This window comes from Leishmania braziliensis (assembly GCF_000002845.2).
Source record: "Leishmania braziliensis MHOM/BR/75/M2904 contig, possible fusion of chromosomes 20 and 34".
Lineage (NCBI taxonomy): Eukaryota > Euglenozoa > Kinetoplastea > Trypanosomatida > Trypanosomatidae > Leishmania > Leishmania braziliensis.
This window is the reverse complement of record NC_017947.1, coordinates 942875-959010: the sequence shown is the minus strand read 5'-3', so window position 1 is coordinate 959010 and position 16136 is coordinate 942875. Positions and strand designations below refer to the sequence as shown.

General features: G+C 55.6%; 5 protein-coding genes across 5 annotated transcripts; all 5 read right to left on the bottom strand.

Annotated features, from left to right (window-relative positions):
* Nucleotides 1-2729: 2729 nt before the first annotated feature.
* LBRM_20_2290 (hypothetical protein, unknown function) lies at nt 2730-3578 on the bottom strand (the record flags this gene model as incomplete). The annotated part of the gene is made up of 1 exon (XM_001564460.1): nt 2730-3578. The coding sequence occupies one exon, from the start codon at nt 3576-3578 to the stop codon at nt 2730-2732; it is 849 nt and encodes a 282-aa protein (XP_001564510.1).
* Nucleotides 3579-5763: 2185 nt separating this feature from the next.
* Nucleotides 5764-7989, bottom strand: GPI16 (putative GPI transamidase; the record flags this gene model as incomplete). Its single annotated transcript, XM_001564459.1, has 1 exon — nt 5764-7989. The coding sequence occupies one exon, from the start codon at nt 7987-7989 to the stop codon at nt 5764-5766; it is 2226 nt and encodes a 741-aa protein (XP_001564509.1).
* Nucleotides 7990-9528: 1539 nt separating this feature from the next.
* LBRM_20_2270 (conserved hypothetical protein) lies at nt 9529-10881 on the bottom strand (the record flags this gene model as incomplete). The annotated part of the gene is made up of 1 exon (XM_001564458.1): nt 9529-10881. One exon carries the CDS (start codon nt 10879-10881, stop codon nt 9529-9531), a length of 1353 nt encoding a protein of 450 aa, XP_001564508.1.
* A 1851-nt stretch (nt 10882-12732) lies between these two features.
* LBRM_20_2260 (conserved hypothetical protein) lies at nt 12733-13500 on the bottom strand (the record flags this gene model as incomplete). The annotated part of the gene is made up of 1 exon (XM_001564457.1): nt 12733-13500. One exon carries the CDS (start codon nt 13498-13500, stop codon nt 12733-12735), a length of 768 nt encoding a protein of 255 aa, XP_001564507.1.
* Nucleotides 13501-14222: 722 nt separating this feature from the next.
* LBRM_20_2250 (conserved hypothetical protein) lies at nt 14223-15890 on the bottom strand (the record flags this gene model as incomplete). The annotated part of the gene is made up of 1 exon (XM_001564456.2): nt 14223-15890. The coding sequence occupies one exon, from the start codon at nt 15888-15890 to the stop codon at nt 14223-14225; it is 1668 nt and encodes a 555-aa protein (XP_001564506.2).
* Nucleotides 15891-16136: the final 246 nt, after the last annotated feature.

Below are 16136 nucleotides of genomic sequence, written 5' to 3'. Positions count from 1 at the left end.
ATGCCAAGAATCACCTTTTCTCGTTTGCCTTCGTGGGTCCATTATGGCTCTCGCTGCATGCAAAATGCATTGAGAGGCAGTGAGAGCGCCAATGTCCTTGAGACACATCAAGCGCCTCTTCACAACTACGATGGAAAGGGGGCTACCACGGGAAGAGATGGATCGAGTGTGCAAGGTCCATCGTAGTTCCTATCCTCACAACTAGAAAAAGGCCCCCGCCACTGCTCCTCTCGCCAGAAACACCTGGGGGCGCCCTGGCATAATTCTCGAGCTGGCTTTTAGTGCCTTCGTTGTGCGTGTGCGCGCGCAAGCCACTCATCTTCGACTCGCCCCATGGTTCAGCCGAATGGGCGTGATCCAAAATCACGCAAGGGTACTTTTTTGGGGTTGGCTTGTTTCCCTTCCTCGGGTCCGAACGGTCCCTACAGGCTGCACAACGGGAGTGGAAAGCGCACAGGTCCACCAAAATCCTAAAATGGCAAAATGCCAGAGGGAAAAAAAAAACAGAAATGAAGCGAGGGCAGAACAACTTCAAGAGAGAGAGAGAGAAAGCGTCATGAGACAGACAGGAAAAAAAAAAGAGGACACTCTACATGCACTCACCGGTACGCAAACATACCCATGAACGTGTACATGTAGCTGTGGAGTGATGTCGTTCGCTGCTGCCCTGCTATAGGACGCATCAAGTCCAGGAAAGAGTTGGCAAATTAGCCACACAAAGAAAGAGTGAGAGACACTCTCGCGCCATACTGGATTCAGAGGCACGACAAAGGAAATGGAGCGAGAGAAGAGAAAAAAAAAAAAGAAAAAAGCGAAAGAAAGGTGGCGGTATTGTCACTGTGAAGTGCGTGCGGGTCTACCAGGAAAAACAACTGAGGAGAGCGCCACAGTGTAAACAAAAAAGCCACAGTCAAAAAAGGGAGACAGACAGATACACGCACACACATACGCAGAAAATCACAGCCACATATGCAAGCGAGGAGCAAGCCAAAGACAACAACAACATAAAAGAAGCGAGCATAACAGAGAAGAGCAACATCAACGGCGTATTTTTAACAAAAAAAAAATGGCATGGTGGTTGTGGGGAAACGCAGAGAGAAACAGCAAGGAGACGTGCATGTATGTGAGTAGGCGGGCGTCGTCTGCCGCCTCAGCGGTGAGGTATGCCACTCACGCGCGCGAAAAAAAGAAAAAAAAAACATGAAAAGCGAACTGGGAAAAGGGGGAGAAGCAAAATCGAGCCACAGACACAGATACACAGCGAGAAAGACACACAAAGAGACGGAGCGCCGTTTCTTCCCTGAGTGAGGGAAAAAAAACAGCAGAACAGCACCCTTGACGCTAGAGTGCTTGATAGAACAGCAGCAGCAGCAAACAGAGTGTGCTGTTGCACCACCGCTGCCATCGTCACCACCCTGGGCGTAATTCTTCCATATCCCTTCGATGTCAAATAACACGGAGCAGGAGGGAAGGAAAAAGATACACACACACACACGAGGAAACAAGCATGGGAAGGAGCGACGAGAAAAGACTGGGAAAAGTCTGCAGAGAAGCAGAAACACAGAACAAAGGGAAATAGTTCTAACAAAGGAAAGAGAGCTAGTCAAACACGAGGAGGGGGGACACACAAACAGGAAGGAAACCTGAGAGAAAGAAGAGTATGCCTGCGTGTGTTGAACAACAAAACAGCGGTAGAGCTGATGCGGCAGAAAGAAGGAGAGCGAAAAAAAAAAGAGGAAGTGCTAACAGCGAGAGAAGCTGGTTGTGCATCGTTGAAGTCAAAAGGAAAAGAACACACTCGGCAAGACTAGTATCCCTATATGCGCCTGTGTTTCGAAAGAGACGTAGAGTACGCACGTATCTCCTCCACTCTCTCCTTCCTCCCTCCGATGGGGGCGAGGGGGGGAGGGGGGCACATCGTCAAACTCAGCGGAATCAAGGCACTGGCAGAGTCGGACAGACACATACACAAAGATGAGCATACGCGCACCAAAAAAAAAGACGAGAACTGAAAACAACCAAAGGCCCACTGATACGTGTACGGGAAGGCAATCAAAAGTGGCCAGCAAAGCAACAAGAGAAAAAGGAGAACCACACGCGCCTGTGCACCGCTATAAAAACAAACTCGCAGTGAGCACACCTTACGCGTACAAGCAGCGTGCCTGCATAACAAACACACCGTCACCACAGAAAGGAAGGCAGGGAGGGGGGAGGAGGAGGAGGAGGGGGGCAAAAGGGGAATCAAAAGAAAAGCGGCGAGAGAGGCAAAAAGGAATGGAAGAATAAGATGCAACGGCGATAACAGTGTGCTTCTTCGTGTGGGGTTGGGAGTGAAGGAGTGGGAGGAAGAAAATGACTTGAACAACTCCGTCCAACAGCGACAGCAATACAATACAACAACAACAACAAAAAAAGAGAGAGAACGAAGACACCGCACACGCGTGTACACGTGTTCCTCTTTTTCTCTTTTTTTGTGGTTGTCGTATTGTATTGCTGTCATTTCTGGTTCTTCCGACTCTTGTCTTGTACGCTGCAGTTCCAGTGGAATTCAGAGCAACTTTCATCCTCATTGCTCTTGGGCTTTTCCGTTCTCCCCCCTCCTCCCCTCTTTGCCGCATCGATCTATATAAAAGCACCCATCCACACTTCTCCCTTTCTCCTCTGAGAAGACGCGATTCAGCGTCAGTAAAACAAACTAACAAGAACGAAGTCAGCGTCGTCATCCTCAGCTACTCCTTCGGCTTCGGGACCGGGCGACCAGACGTGCGGTCCACGCCACAGCTCACCACCTTGCGGATCACGCGAGCCGAGGCAGCACACGGCTGACGCGATGACGGCGACGCGGCGCGCTCCGGCGTTGAGGCCGGCGATGGCGTTGTAGTCAACCCTCCACCCGCCGCCAGCGACGCGGGAGACTGCTCCGCACTGTCGCACATCTTCATCGGCGCTGTCATCGGTGACATGCAAGGTGAAGAAGAGACAGCCGTTTTGGAAAGTAACTCGAGTAGCGCCTGGGTCTCGGAGGGAAGAGCGGCTGTCTGGCACACAACAGGCAAGCGGGTCGGTGTGTTCGCAGGGTTCATCGCCACCACTGCTAGAGCCTCATCCACCTCGCTGTAGCATGCGTAGAAGCTGTCCTCCGGGCTGCAGGTACTTTTCAGGAGGCACGGCGAGTACGGGTCGTTGCGGTGCAGCGTTGAGGCAGGTGTGAAGGGCTTAGCGAAGACGTAGCAATCGAGTGAGGAAGAGCGACAAACCGCACTCGTAGAGAAGGGCGGCATCCCTGCGGCGGTGTTCACAACAGCTGTCGAAGCGGTGATGTTAGTGTTGTGTGTAGTGCCGGAAATGCGCTCGCGACAAGCAGGCAAGGCTACCGCCTCCGCAGCAGCCGAGCAGCCTATGGCCTTGGCGTTGCGCAGCAGCGCACGTTGGCGAGGAGTGCTCGGGATGACGACAGCGGTAGCGGCAACCTTCAGGGCCAACAAGGAGACATCCTTGCTGTTACGGATGTTCTCGGCGTTATCGACCGCGAGCGTGCAGTCCGACAACGGGCACGTGGCAGACGAAAGGCGGCTCATCACGACTCTTGTTGCGCGGGTGGCACCCTTGAGAACAAGACCCCTTCCGTTCGGCAAGTCGCTTGCTTCCTGATTCACGTAAAAGAAAATGTCCGCGAACCTGTAAAGCGACGCGTGCACGTATAGTCTCCAGACAACACGTAGATGCTGACTTTTTGTATGCACGCTGTGCTGTCGCGTCCACCACAGAAAAAGGGAGAAAGGGAGAGAGAAGAGGTAGGGAAAGCAGAAAAATAACGACAAGTAACGAAAAACGCGACGACACCGAGAACGGTAAGGGTGGAGGGAAAAAAACAAAAGGCAAAAGGCAAAACGCGTGAAATCAATGCGAGGGGGAGAAGAAGTGGAGTCGTTAAAGGTAAGAAAAAAAAAAAAGAAACGGAAAGGGGGAAAAAAGACGAAATGCGTATCACTCTGGATGCGTTTTCTTTCAACCGGCAGTATCCACAGACGCAGAGAGCGAGAGAGATGCAGACAAGCACTGGATGTGTCCTCTTGTGGGTCGTTCTTTCCACCGGATGGAACAGCGGATGAGAACGAAGGTAGAGCTGTGAGGAGGTACTTTGCCTGTATGGACTTTGGTGGACTGTTCTGTTAGTGTGCTTGAAACTTCCGCCTGTTAGACTTTTAATCCTTACGCACTACCCGTTGCTTTATCCCGTTAGCTCCTTTGTCTTTGCTCTTTCTTCGCGCTGCGGTAGTCTCTCTTCCTCTTTTCTGTGCTTGATATTTCTCAGGGTATAAATGGGCGAGAGAAAATGATCGGAAACGAGGGAGGGAAAGGGGCAGAACAAGATGGAATTTGGTGTGTAGATAAATGTAAGCGTCCTTTACTGACGGTTTTTTCTTTTTTTTTTTCATGTCAAGTGCGGTCTTCTTGCTGAATTGCCGTTCGTATTTCTTTGCCGGGGGAGTTGGTCGGTGAGGTCGACAATTACAGAGACAAAGCCAAAGACCCAAGATGGGGATCGAGCACTGAAAGAAAGACAGAAAGTCAAGGAAAACAAACAAACAAAAAATGAGGAACAGCACGTACACGAGATCAGAGGCACAACTGGGGTAAGCTGAAAAAAGTAGGGGAACGAAGGAAAAGAGAGCCCGGATACACGAGTAGTCCTAGTCGTCGTAGTGGCGGGTTGGATTGATGGTGCGTTCGAGAAAACCTTTGTTGTTGTTTGAACGTGGAAAAATAGAAGTGGAACGATTCTGTAGGAGGCGTAGTGTTGCGTAGAGAGAGGATAAAAAAAATGCAGGTCACAACGGCCGAGGGAGGCGTGCGATTGAGAACACGCGGGGTGGGGGTGCAGGGGAGGGGGGGGAAGAAAGAACGGTAAAGGTGGCCACCGATAGAGCACCATCACACAGGGGGTAAGGTGCCAGTGACGTTGCAAAGCGTGTGTTCATGAAGAGCAGGCAAAAAAAGAGAGGGAATCAGTAGAGTCGGTGATGAGAAGTGATGGGTTAGGGAGATTGACAGCACTGGATGTAGCCGCTCATGAAATGCATAGGAGCCTTGACACTCACTGATGGAGTCCCCACGACAGTTCGCACGCGTGGGATACGCACAGTACTATGGGTTCGCCGACTCAAAATGCGCGCATGTGCGCAACGGGTGAAGACATCAGGACCTTTACACATAGGCACAGCTTGAAGAGGGGGAAAAAGAAACAAAGAAGGGACCGTCTTGAGTTCCTTCCGTCGCTCGATTAGCGTCAGTGCTCGCACGCAATGCTCCCGTGACATGCCGTGAAGAGATGGTCTTCTGTGTTTGCTTGAGTAGCCTCGATGTCTCCAGGAACAAGACAGACGGAGGAGGAAAAAATAAAATGAGGAGAGCGCAAGTGACGTACGGGTGTGAGTGGATAGGCGCATAAAAGCACGGCAGCGAGACTAACACGAGACGGCACCGACGTACACACATACGCACACACGCACCCCCACCAGACACTCTTCGTCGGTGACGCACTGTACAGTTGCAATCACACTTTAAGTGTTTTAGTCCTCCGACCCCCTTCCCCACTCCGTTCCTTTCGGCCCCAAGAACCGAAGCAGAGGAAGAGGGGGGAAAAACCCGCTGCATGGTTGGTTCGCGGCTCAGTAGGAAAGAAAGAAAAAGAAGGCGGGGAGGCCTCAAAGCATCCTCACATGCTGGGACCGGCGTGAGGGGGTCCTTAGAAGAGCGGAATCACCTGACTGCGGTGGTGGCACCTTCCGCCGTGAGCAAATTCGCGAGATCCTCTGACTTGCACGTCCAGCGCCTCGTCAACCGCGTCACAATACCTGCAATTACAGCGAGAAAAACAAGCCCGATCGAGGGCACATTGAAAATCATGGCCCCGTCGGGGCCAGGGATCGTCGTCCCGCTCGCTACGGTGGAGCGCACCCAGTAAGCACATGCGTCGCCCTCCTTAAGAGCCCCCATCATGGCAGACAGGGGCCCCCTCTTGCCGTCTTGCCACGCACGGGTGCCATCGAGCAGCTGGAAGACGGTGGCGAGGGAGTCCCCGTGATCGACCTGGGGTATTGCGCTAAGCAAAGCAGCGTGGCGACGCTGAACGCGACAGAAGTCCGACTTGGAGGAAGCCTCCGCAGCGTCGACCTTCACCGAGGATCCCGGGCGGTGAATTACCACAACAGGCTGCGGAACGAGTCGGTTGCTGTTGTCGTCTGGCGGCATATCCCCCAGCGCTGACCAGCCAAAAAAGAGTTGGAATCGGCCTAGCAAGACACCGCCGGCGGCGCGGCAATCTCGAGCACCGGCGTCGCCACCGCTGGCTGCCTCGTGGCATTTCCGGGCATGTGCGTACGCAGCCTCGTAGGCGGCAACGTGCACCGGTGTTATGGTGGTCTCGAGGAGAACCGCTAGCGTGTTGGAGACCACATCCGTGTGGACGCTAACAATGCGTGTTAAGCCAAGTAGCGACTCCATGTTGTACAGAGAAGGGCGCACAAGATGCAGAGGAAAGAGTAAAAGGGTGCGTACCACGTCGCCCTCGCTAAGAAGGAACGACTGAAGCAGCGCTGACTCCTGGTTGTCACTGTCGGCTTCCTCGCACTTCTCCACATCTACGCCAGAGTGGGGGTCAAGCAAAACTAGTGCCGGCTGCAGCTCTACAGTCAGGTAGCCGTGATCCTTGCCGTGGGTGTGCACTTTGTACTGCACCTCCGGGGAGCAGCCAACCCGGGACGAAGGGCTCGCAGAGGTCGACACCACAGCGGCAGGCGTCGTTTTCGCCTGGTCTTCCCTGGGGGATGAAACTATCGCCATGGATGATAGCGCTGTGCGCAGCTGCTGAGAGAGCCCCCCAGGGCCGATGTGTACCTGGAGGCGGCCATCCCGCGTGTAGGCGGGTAGTTCGCGCGACCACACATCTCCCAGTGCCTCCAAGTCTGACGCCTCACCCACCACCATGCTCATGCGAATCTTGACTTTCAGCTGCACAGTTGGCGGCTGCGCAGCCGTGCCGTTCCCAGGGAGACGCTCCTGCGTTGCTCTCACGCTAAAGTGCTGAAAGGGGGCGCTAAAGTACATGGAGAGGGATGGGAACGCGGCCTTGAAGATGCCTTGTGGAAGCCCCTCCTGCACGCCACGGCCAGAGCGGCCGCCGTTGAGCAGAGGGCTCACGTGCTGGGTGCATAGAGTGTCGTGATAGACGAGGTGGTACGAGCACCAGTACGCGTCCCCACTGCCGCTGGCATGTGACGAGGCGTTTTGAATGACAATCCCGTTCGGTCGCGAGTGCCGGGGCGTTGTGGTGGTCCAGCTCAGCGGCGACGAGGTCAGCGTTGACACAAACTGAGCCGCCCATTGAAACTGGCTCGCCGCATCCCGCTCGCGACTGGCACCGCAGAAGGAGACAGATGAGTAGGTGCACACAGCGTGGTGGGAAAGGAAGTGTCGCAGACGAGCAAACAAGGCACTGGTACTGTCCTTCTCCACTGACAGTGCCGCCGTGTCGCCGCTGCGGCCGTCGCGACACTGGCGTGCCCTCGGTATAGACCACTCCGGCCGCCACTTGCCGCCGCAGCCGGACCAGTCGAGGCGTTCGAATCCGCGGCGACGCAGCACGTAGTACCAAATCGGGTCAAAATCCTCGTCAAAGGTCAAGTGCTCGGCAGCGACATCGTCGATGTCGCTCGCCTCCGTGTCGCCTTCCCACGCCGTCGCGGCACCAGGCTTCGCCGGCAGCGTCAAAGACATCTCCACTGCGATGGACACCAGTGTGGGGCTGGTGCCTACCTCATCAAGACTGCCCGTCAGCTCCTCCACCATCATGGAATACCGACGCGCAGTGTGAGCTGCGTACGAGGACGAGGAAACCGTCGCTTCCGCCATCACCCATGGGAGCACGACAGTTATAAAGGCGAGCAGCACTCCCAAAGCGTTTCGCCGCCGCGCCAACAAATGCATGTGGCCGAGCATTATGTAGAGAGACTCAGAGCCTCTGCTTTGTAGGACTCGATAAACAACAACAGACTCGACTCCTTCAGAGCATTGGTATGAGCTTCCCCGAAACACTGCCTCACACGCAGGGAGAGGGAATGTTTGGCGGCGTGCGTTGCTGTGGTGGGCGCTAAGGCTTCTGCTCTGTTGCTGTCTCTTCTTTCTCTGATCTCGGGGCATCGCGACGATTGTCGCGTGTGAATGGGCAAAAGTGGACATGACGCGGGGAGGAATAGAGGGCCAGGAAAGCGTAAGAAAGGTGCATTACGTGAGTGAAGTGGCGGACACAGAGAGGGGGGAAGGTGTAGCAGCTTCGATGGCAGGCCCTAACGACAGAAGAATCGTAGGGTGAGCAACATCTAAGGCGTGGGTGTGCACGTGTAGGCCCTACCGACTCCACTCACGTGACACCCCAGCGTTTTCTCCGCCTTTTGCTGCTACGTTGGCTCTTCCTATCTCCACTGCAGCTCAACTGTACGGTGTCAGTGTGCATGTGTGTGCATGTATGTGTGTGTGTGGGTGGGTGGGTGGGTGTGGGTGTAGTCGCTAAAGCCAGAGAAGTGACAACGACACGAAACGTCCCCGTCTCCTTTCATGCACGGATTTCACCATCTCTTCCTTCCGCTCTATTGTTGTGGTTGTGAACTTTTTATTTTTTTTTTTTTGGAGGGGGGGAGGGGGGGGGTGAGAGCTTTAGCGTTGTGTAGTCGTCGCCGCAGTGAGCAACAACAGTTCCTCCTTTGTGCGAGGTAGTAGTAGCACTGGGAAAAGGGACGACCGGAAGGCTAACAAGAAGTGGGAAACCACCGTTACAGGTTTCTCACCACCTCAGGCAACCGCCCTCCTCCTCCTCCTCCTCCTCCCCCCCCCCCCCCCCCCCCCCCCCACCTGCGCAAGCAGCTCGCTGCTGCGGCACTTCTTTACTGGGAGGGAGGAGGCTATCAGAAAACATTCGTGCAGAGGCAAAGCAAAAAAGATCCCACCAACGCCTCCCTCCCAAAGAGAAGCGCGCAAGTGATTGGCCCTTTTCAGCCGCTTACCACAGTCGCTCAAGGTGGTGCAAGGACAACACGGATAGTCACCATTTCGAACGTGCTGTTGCTCATCGTACATTGCCACACAAAAAATTAGGCGGCGAGTGAAAAAGCGTGAGGGAAACAGAGCTCCAGTCAACGCAGGCGCACGCCTCTTCGGCATCCTTAACTTGTTGAATTCTAGGGTGGAAGAAGCTTGATGAAGCTTCGTCACGAGCAAAGGTATAGTAGTACAAGAAGGGGGGGGGGACAAAACGAAAGTACAGCCGCAAAGAAGCAGAGTTGAGAGCCTGCACTGCCCTCCCACAGAGACGGAGGGGGTTCACGCCACTCAAGTGGAGAGCCTCAGTGAGAAAAGAGAGCAGCACTGTGTACACATACAGGGAAGCCCACAGACACACGACAACTATGTCACGACAAGCCACCACCCTCGCCCTTTTCCTCCACAGTAGCAACACACTTTGCTTCCGCACTAGCATACGTTGCCGATCTGGCTAATGAAGGTGCCCACCACGAGCCATGCCAGGTACTCGGCGCGGTTCGCCGCCATAATCGCCAGCGTCTCCTCGGCCTGTGAGAGGCGCGAGCAGAAGCGAAACTGCAGAATAAAGTCAGCGCGCACGTAGTTCGTCACGAATCCCGAGCGTGGGCCACGCAAGATGCCAGGCTGCACTGTGCGCCGGCGAACGTATTGGTGATCTGTCCCGCTCGCCCGCACCTCGATCAGGTCGTGAAGCGGCAAGAAGCGGATCATGCGCCGACTGGACAGGGTGCGGTACCACGACAAGACTGCGTAGAGAACACTCGGCTCCTGGTCATATGCCCGTCCACCGCCACTGCGCATCAAGCCTGCCATAACGTTAAGGAAGCGAATCACAAAGAAGCGCGGGTGCGGTGGGCCGTGGGGAATGAACTTCAGCATCGTCGACCCACTCGACACGTATTCGTCAAAAGCGAGAATCACCTCGGACGGGACGGACGGTGGCGGAGGGGCACCGCGATAGTGCGCAACGGCTGCGATGATACGCCGCAGCCAGCCAGTCGGCTGCAGTGAGGGCATCTGAGCTGAGATACGAGGTCGAGGTGGCTCTGCGTTCATCGCCAAGCCGTCCTGCTCATTCGCGTCAGCGTGCGAACGCGACAGGGGACCGGTCCTCGATTCCCCCTCACCGGCTTGGGTCTCGGTGTCTCTCCGGCCACCGCCCACCCACCGAATCGCACCGGGCGGCGGCGCATCTAGCGGAGGAGACCCAACGGACGTAGCGCGTAGTTGGGATCGAACACTTCCATGGGGCGTTGGCTGCAACGATTTCTTTTGCGGCCGTTGTTGTACACGAGGCCCACTGTAGACCCCACTCCGGGCCCGTGCTCCCCCTTCGCTCGAGGCGTCGCCGCTGCTGAGATCACTGCTCGAGTACGAGTAGGTGTAGGACGACGCGGACCTCGAGGAAGACGCATCGTACCACCCGTCGCCACCACGCCCACTCCGCCCTCGAGTCCTTGGTCCATTTATTCCGCTGCTGCGACTAGCGTGTCGTCGCCGGTCATCGCGAGATGTAGATCCTACTGGCATGTCCTCCACACGAGTGGTCCTCGCCCCACCACTCGCTGAGGGGCGTCCCCATCGAGGTGTATAGATGTTGTAGTACCGGTCTGAATCGTCTATTGTCATCCTGGGGTCCCTGCTGCGGAAGCCACCACCGTTGCCGTAGAGAAGCGACCTTGGGCGCGTGTCACTGAGGTACTTTGCAGACGATTCGCGACGAAGACCGTTGTCGCCGCCTTTGCTTGATGATCGCAGCTGGCGGCCGTTCCAGGAAGACATGGCACGGAATTTGCGCGAGAGGATGTCCGCAATATTATCGCTGTAGAGTACCTCTCTGTCACGTGGCACGTGAAGACAGGGAAAAACAAAGCCACTAGCTGAAAGAGAGAAGAAAGGGAGAAGAGTGAGAGTCACAATGAAACACAAAATGGGGGCGCAAGGTGATTGAGAGAAGCAAAGGAGAAAAGGAGAAAACGAATGAGCGCGGCACCCAAAAACAACGAACGGAAGTGCGAAGAAGAGCAGAAAAAAGCGCGCGCACAACAAAGCAAAAGAAAGTGCAGTCCGGCGCTCTTGGAGCCAACAGCGTGACGGGGGGTCAAACGCATACGTTTAGTGGAGATACACGCACGCGCCAGCACACGCAGAGAATGAGGAAGACGAACAGACTCAGCAAGAAGAGTGAAGATCAAGACAAGGCAATAGAAAAAGGTGGGTGGGGTACTGAGCAGTGGTCGCGCACTGGTGATGGACCCTGTGATCACAGTACGACAGTATACGGTGCAGGGGGTCACCGGACGCTTGTGTGTGCGTATGGGTCGGTGAAAGGGCAGATAAACGCTCACACACTCACGTACTCTCACGCCCGCGTGCGACCACAGTACCGACACAAGCAAATCTAGCTGTGGCTCCCTCGGCCCACGTGTGAGTCTCTATGTGCTCCTGTGTGTGCCTGTCTGCACCCTTCGCTGGAGATGACACGGTTACCAAAACCGCAGCGAAAGGTTCGCTGTGCAAGGCGAGAGAGAGAGAAACAGTGCGCGTATGTGCGGCACAGAGATTAGCAGCAGACAATGACGTGGTGAAAGAAGGGAATCGTGGACGCCAGGTGCAACGGGGCGGCGCGAAGGGCTCGATGCACGTTGCGATAGAGACGACACGGCAGACATACCGTGTGAAAATCAAAGAAGAGAGGATAAAGACGAGAGAGGCGGGAAGAGGTGACTAACACACACACACACACAGACACTTACCGCTGTCTGGTCTTCGCTCCCTGAAGCCTACATCCTGGGTTTCTTTCTTGCGCGTCCAATAGCATCCTCCAAGACAGCGTAAGGCGATACAGCCGTACCGATGCTGGCGTCGTTCTGCGGCATCAGGGCTGCGACACGAGGCAGTGAATAGAGTAATATGCTACTTTTTCCCGCTACTACCCTCTGGAACCACTTCTCTTCGCCGCCTTGGTCTTGACCTGTAAGCGATGCTTTCTCTTGTGCTCTGTACCATGCCTTCCTACTTGGCTTAAGTTAGACACTGCATGCATCTCTTCAGTGCAGGTTTTCTTTCATGGGTGTTTCTTACGGAGGGCGGCACGTTAGATAAAGACAGGTGAAACAAACAACGTCAACACAAGAGAGTGCGCGCGCTGACCCTGATGAAGCAATGCGAGCACCTTGGCGCACCCGCAACACTTACCAGTGTCAAAATAGCGAACAAACGGGGAAAAAAAAAAAACAGGTAAATCGACAACAACGAAAAAACTAAAAAGAGAAGAGGGAGCCAGAAGCCTCACGCAGACACATCAATACAAACGCATCAGCTTCTCACAGGCTTCGCTTACCACCAACTTTTTTCCCCTTGGGGAGCCTCCCTTCATCACCAGTAAGGCGCAGATTGGAACATCACGCTCAAGCCAGTTGCACATGCTAGTTAGCAGCACAAAGCAACGGCTGCGCTAGTGTCTCACAAGCTGAGCACACCAAGTCCCGCGCAGTGCACACGCCACGACGGCACTCCAACAAGCACCCAACACAGGCAGACATACACTCACCTGATCAGAAGAGCACCTTAGCGGACAGAGTCGACGAGCATGGGAGAAAAAGATGGAAAGGGGGAAGTATGCTTGGGTGCTTACGTACGGGTCTCGGCACGCGAGACATCCAGCACCACATTTTTGAAGTGGAACTTGCCCTCTTTGATAGCCGCATCTGCCATCCATGCTTCCTCGAAGATCACGAACGCAAAGCCGCGCGTCTGGTTGTTGTCGCCACGAGGGATGCGCACGTTCTTCGTGATCCACCCACGACCCTCGAAAATGCGGGACAGGTTCTCCTGCGTGATGTCATCGGACAAGTTACGAATCCGAATGCCCGTGGTCGACTGCTCCCGGGTATCCGTAGACTTGGACGCGACCGCACCCCAAGTGGAGCCGGCGCCGCTGCGCACTGACCTTGGATCCTTCTTTGCCTTCTCTTCCATCTCGCGCACAACGCGCAGGTGCTCGTCCTTGACGACGACATCAATACCACTAGCCTCGTGAATCATGCGCTTCACCTCAGCACGGCTCTCGCGCTCGAACTGGTCGACCGCGCCCATCTCGAGCGCTAGCGGTGGTTCCGCGGAGACAAGAGTGGACTGGTCACCCTTGCCCTTGCCAAAGTATGCGAGCTTCGCGCGAATGTCCGCCATCGTAACCGGGCGATCCACGTGGTACGTGCGCACCTTCCGCATCACTTCGAAGCGGTTTCCATCAGCGTCCACCTCGTAGGTAACTTCCGTCTTGGCAGTATCCCATGACGGCTTCGGCTCCTCATACTCAGAGCTGCTGCCGTTGTCGTCGGAGCCGTACGCTGCCTGGTACTGCTCCTCGTCCTGCGCGGCATCTGCCCAGTTCGACATAGTAATGCGGACGATGGGAACAGAAAGGGATGCTCGCGCGGTGCTACAAGGATTGACGATGATGGGGGTAATAACAGAAAGAAAAAGCCAGTATCTCAGATGGGGAAAAGGACAGGGGCTGCCAGAGGAGAACAGAAAAAAAGCGGCACGCGTGGATGAGCACTGAAGGTCAGGTAATCCACCTCCGGCTGTTGGATGCGTAGCTGGTGGGTGGGCATTGAATTAAGGAGGAGAAAGGGTCAAGAATAGGGTGGAGAGAAGGAAAGAACATACGTGGAGGGAGTAGAGAAGAACTCTGAGCGAGTTCAGAGGAAAGTGAGGGAGAGACGTACAAGGCCACGGCTGCTCTTCCGCTGCCGACGTCTAGTACGGAACACAAGGCACCTGCGCAACATCGAGGAGCGCTTTGTCATCCGCTAAGGTTCTCTCCCATGTCTTGTGAGGGCATACGGTATGGAAGACATAGAAAAGGCCCTTTTTGCTCTGTGCTTCACTCGTCATGCATCTCGGTTCCGCATCTTATCCATCCTTTCTTCCTAAAAATGAAGGTGTAGTTGCGCGACAACGACACAATGAGCGGGAGTGCGGCACGCGGGTGGCTCACATTCTTTGTTCTCCTTCAAGTGCACCTATGCGTCCCTGTGACGCTGCGCCGCTGCACAGGAGTACTTGAAGAAGGAAAAAAAAAAGCAAGCCACCACACTGTCGGCATCAAGGCGACGTCAGTGTCGCCACTGTGGTCGCTGATGTGAAAATCGCTGTGGTGAGGAACCACGACCTGTGCGGACATGTGGCACCGGAGATAAGGCTTTGCTGCGCTGGCGCTCCGAAAGAGACTGCCAAGTCTCCGCGGGTGCCAAAGAACCGTAATGTGACATTGGGTCGGCATCGTCGCGGCTGCCAAACCGCTTACCACCCTTCGCGCGAAGAGCTACCGGCGCAGGCGGCCGCGCTGGATGCGGTTCTGCGAGGTTTGCACCTTCGACAGAGGCGGTGGCAGAGTGTCTAACACGACGATCTCCACAAGTCAGAAACTGCCTCCCCTCACCTCCCAAATCGACCAAGCAAGATGAGAGTGCTGCGTACTCCTCCTTGAGGTGGCGCAGCTCAGCACGTAGACGTGCCGCCTCGTCGTCCCTTTTCGCGTTTTTCTCACCCGACACCTGTAGTGCTCTTGGCGTGCAGGTTTGAGTCCTTGGTTTCTGCGGAGAAACAGGGCAGTGATGGAAAATCGGCTGTGCATTCATTAATGGGGAGGCCTCAGCCACACCACTTCCACCCCCTTGGGCCACATCGCCTCGATCTGCCTGTGCGGCTGCGCGAGAGTGCCGCTCCACATGAACACATCGAGTGCCGTCTTCTTGGTCTCCTGTCAACACTTCAGGCCCCGAGCTGGCTGTGTGAGAGTCGCCATGCCTACCATGATGGATGCGGCAGCTCTGTCTTTTTCCATGCTTAGCGCACTGCTGCTGCCGTCCTTGCAGCACCTGGAAGGCGTACAGCTGCTGGTAGTAGAGCATCCAGGCATAGTACACGTCATACCAACGCATGGCGGGGTCAATAATTTCCGCCGTCCCAGAAGACATGTGAAGGTTGGAGTGGTTGTCGGCGGATATATTCGTCCCTGCGCGGACAGGACAAGGCAGGGTTGGCCAACCCCATGGAAAGAAGCAGTGGCATCCAGACGTTGCTCCTAACCTGGCGGCTGTAGCGACACGGTCAGGTGAACGGGTACAGCTCCCGTCGCAATGGTGATCCTGACGCCGTCGGTGGTGGTGGTGGTGTCGCGGCCGCCGTGAATGAAGATCCTCTTCAGAATGCGCGACAGAGGCGGATGTCACTTGCACACCACCCAGCGGTAAGCGTGCCTTGGCTGCGGAGCGCTCGACAGCCGTCGCACTGCCGCGGGGTGCATATTCACGATCTCTGCCGGCGTCCGTGGGAGCCTCCAGCACCTTCTCAGCCTCCTGCAGAGCGGCTGCAACGGCTTCCGGGTCCACATCGCACGCCTGCGAGAGATCCGCAAGGCGCTTTACCACCTGATATTCTGGCAAAGACGACGTGGTCGTCGATGACGAGCGAGAGAGGGGTACTGCTCGGGACTCGGCGACGCGAGGGGCATCTGCATCTGGGAGAGGCGCCAACGACACTTCACGAAGGCACTCGCTGAGCTCAGCCCACTGTGGCGTGCGGTACAACGAGGATCGCGGCGTTCCTGTAGTTGGTGGTCGAGATGGTGCCGTGTTTTCCTGTAGAATCTCACTGTGAAGGTGGCGCGGGAGGTTGCCGTGCAGATCCCGCTCGAGTGTGCCCTTTAGCGCATCATGATGGGTCTCGTGAAAGGCAAGAATATCACCTGCAAAGTCGCGAACCCGCTGTGTAGAGGTCATTCGTGAGTGTGTATGAGTGTTAGCAGTCGTATATCCCTGTGGGTGCCTGCACCTGAGTAGCTGGGCGCAACGACAGTCACGGCACGGGATGTACTCGCGGTGCGACGCCACCGCAAAGCAGCAAAATGATAGAAAGACACGCACCCGCCTCCAACCGTTCTCTGACTCGATTATCTACTGGGGTGTTCAGTAGTGGTTCCCAAAGTGGTGATTGCAGTCCGGCTGGAGGTTCACAAGCTGAGCGGA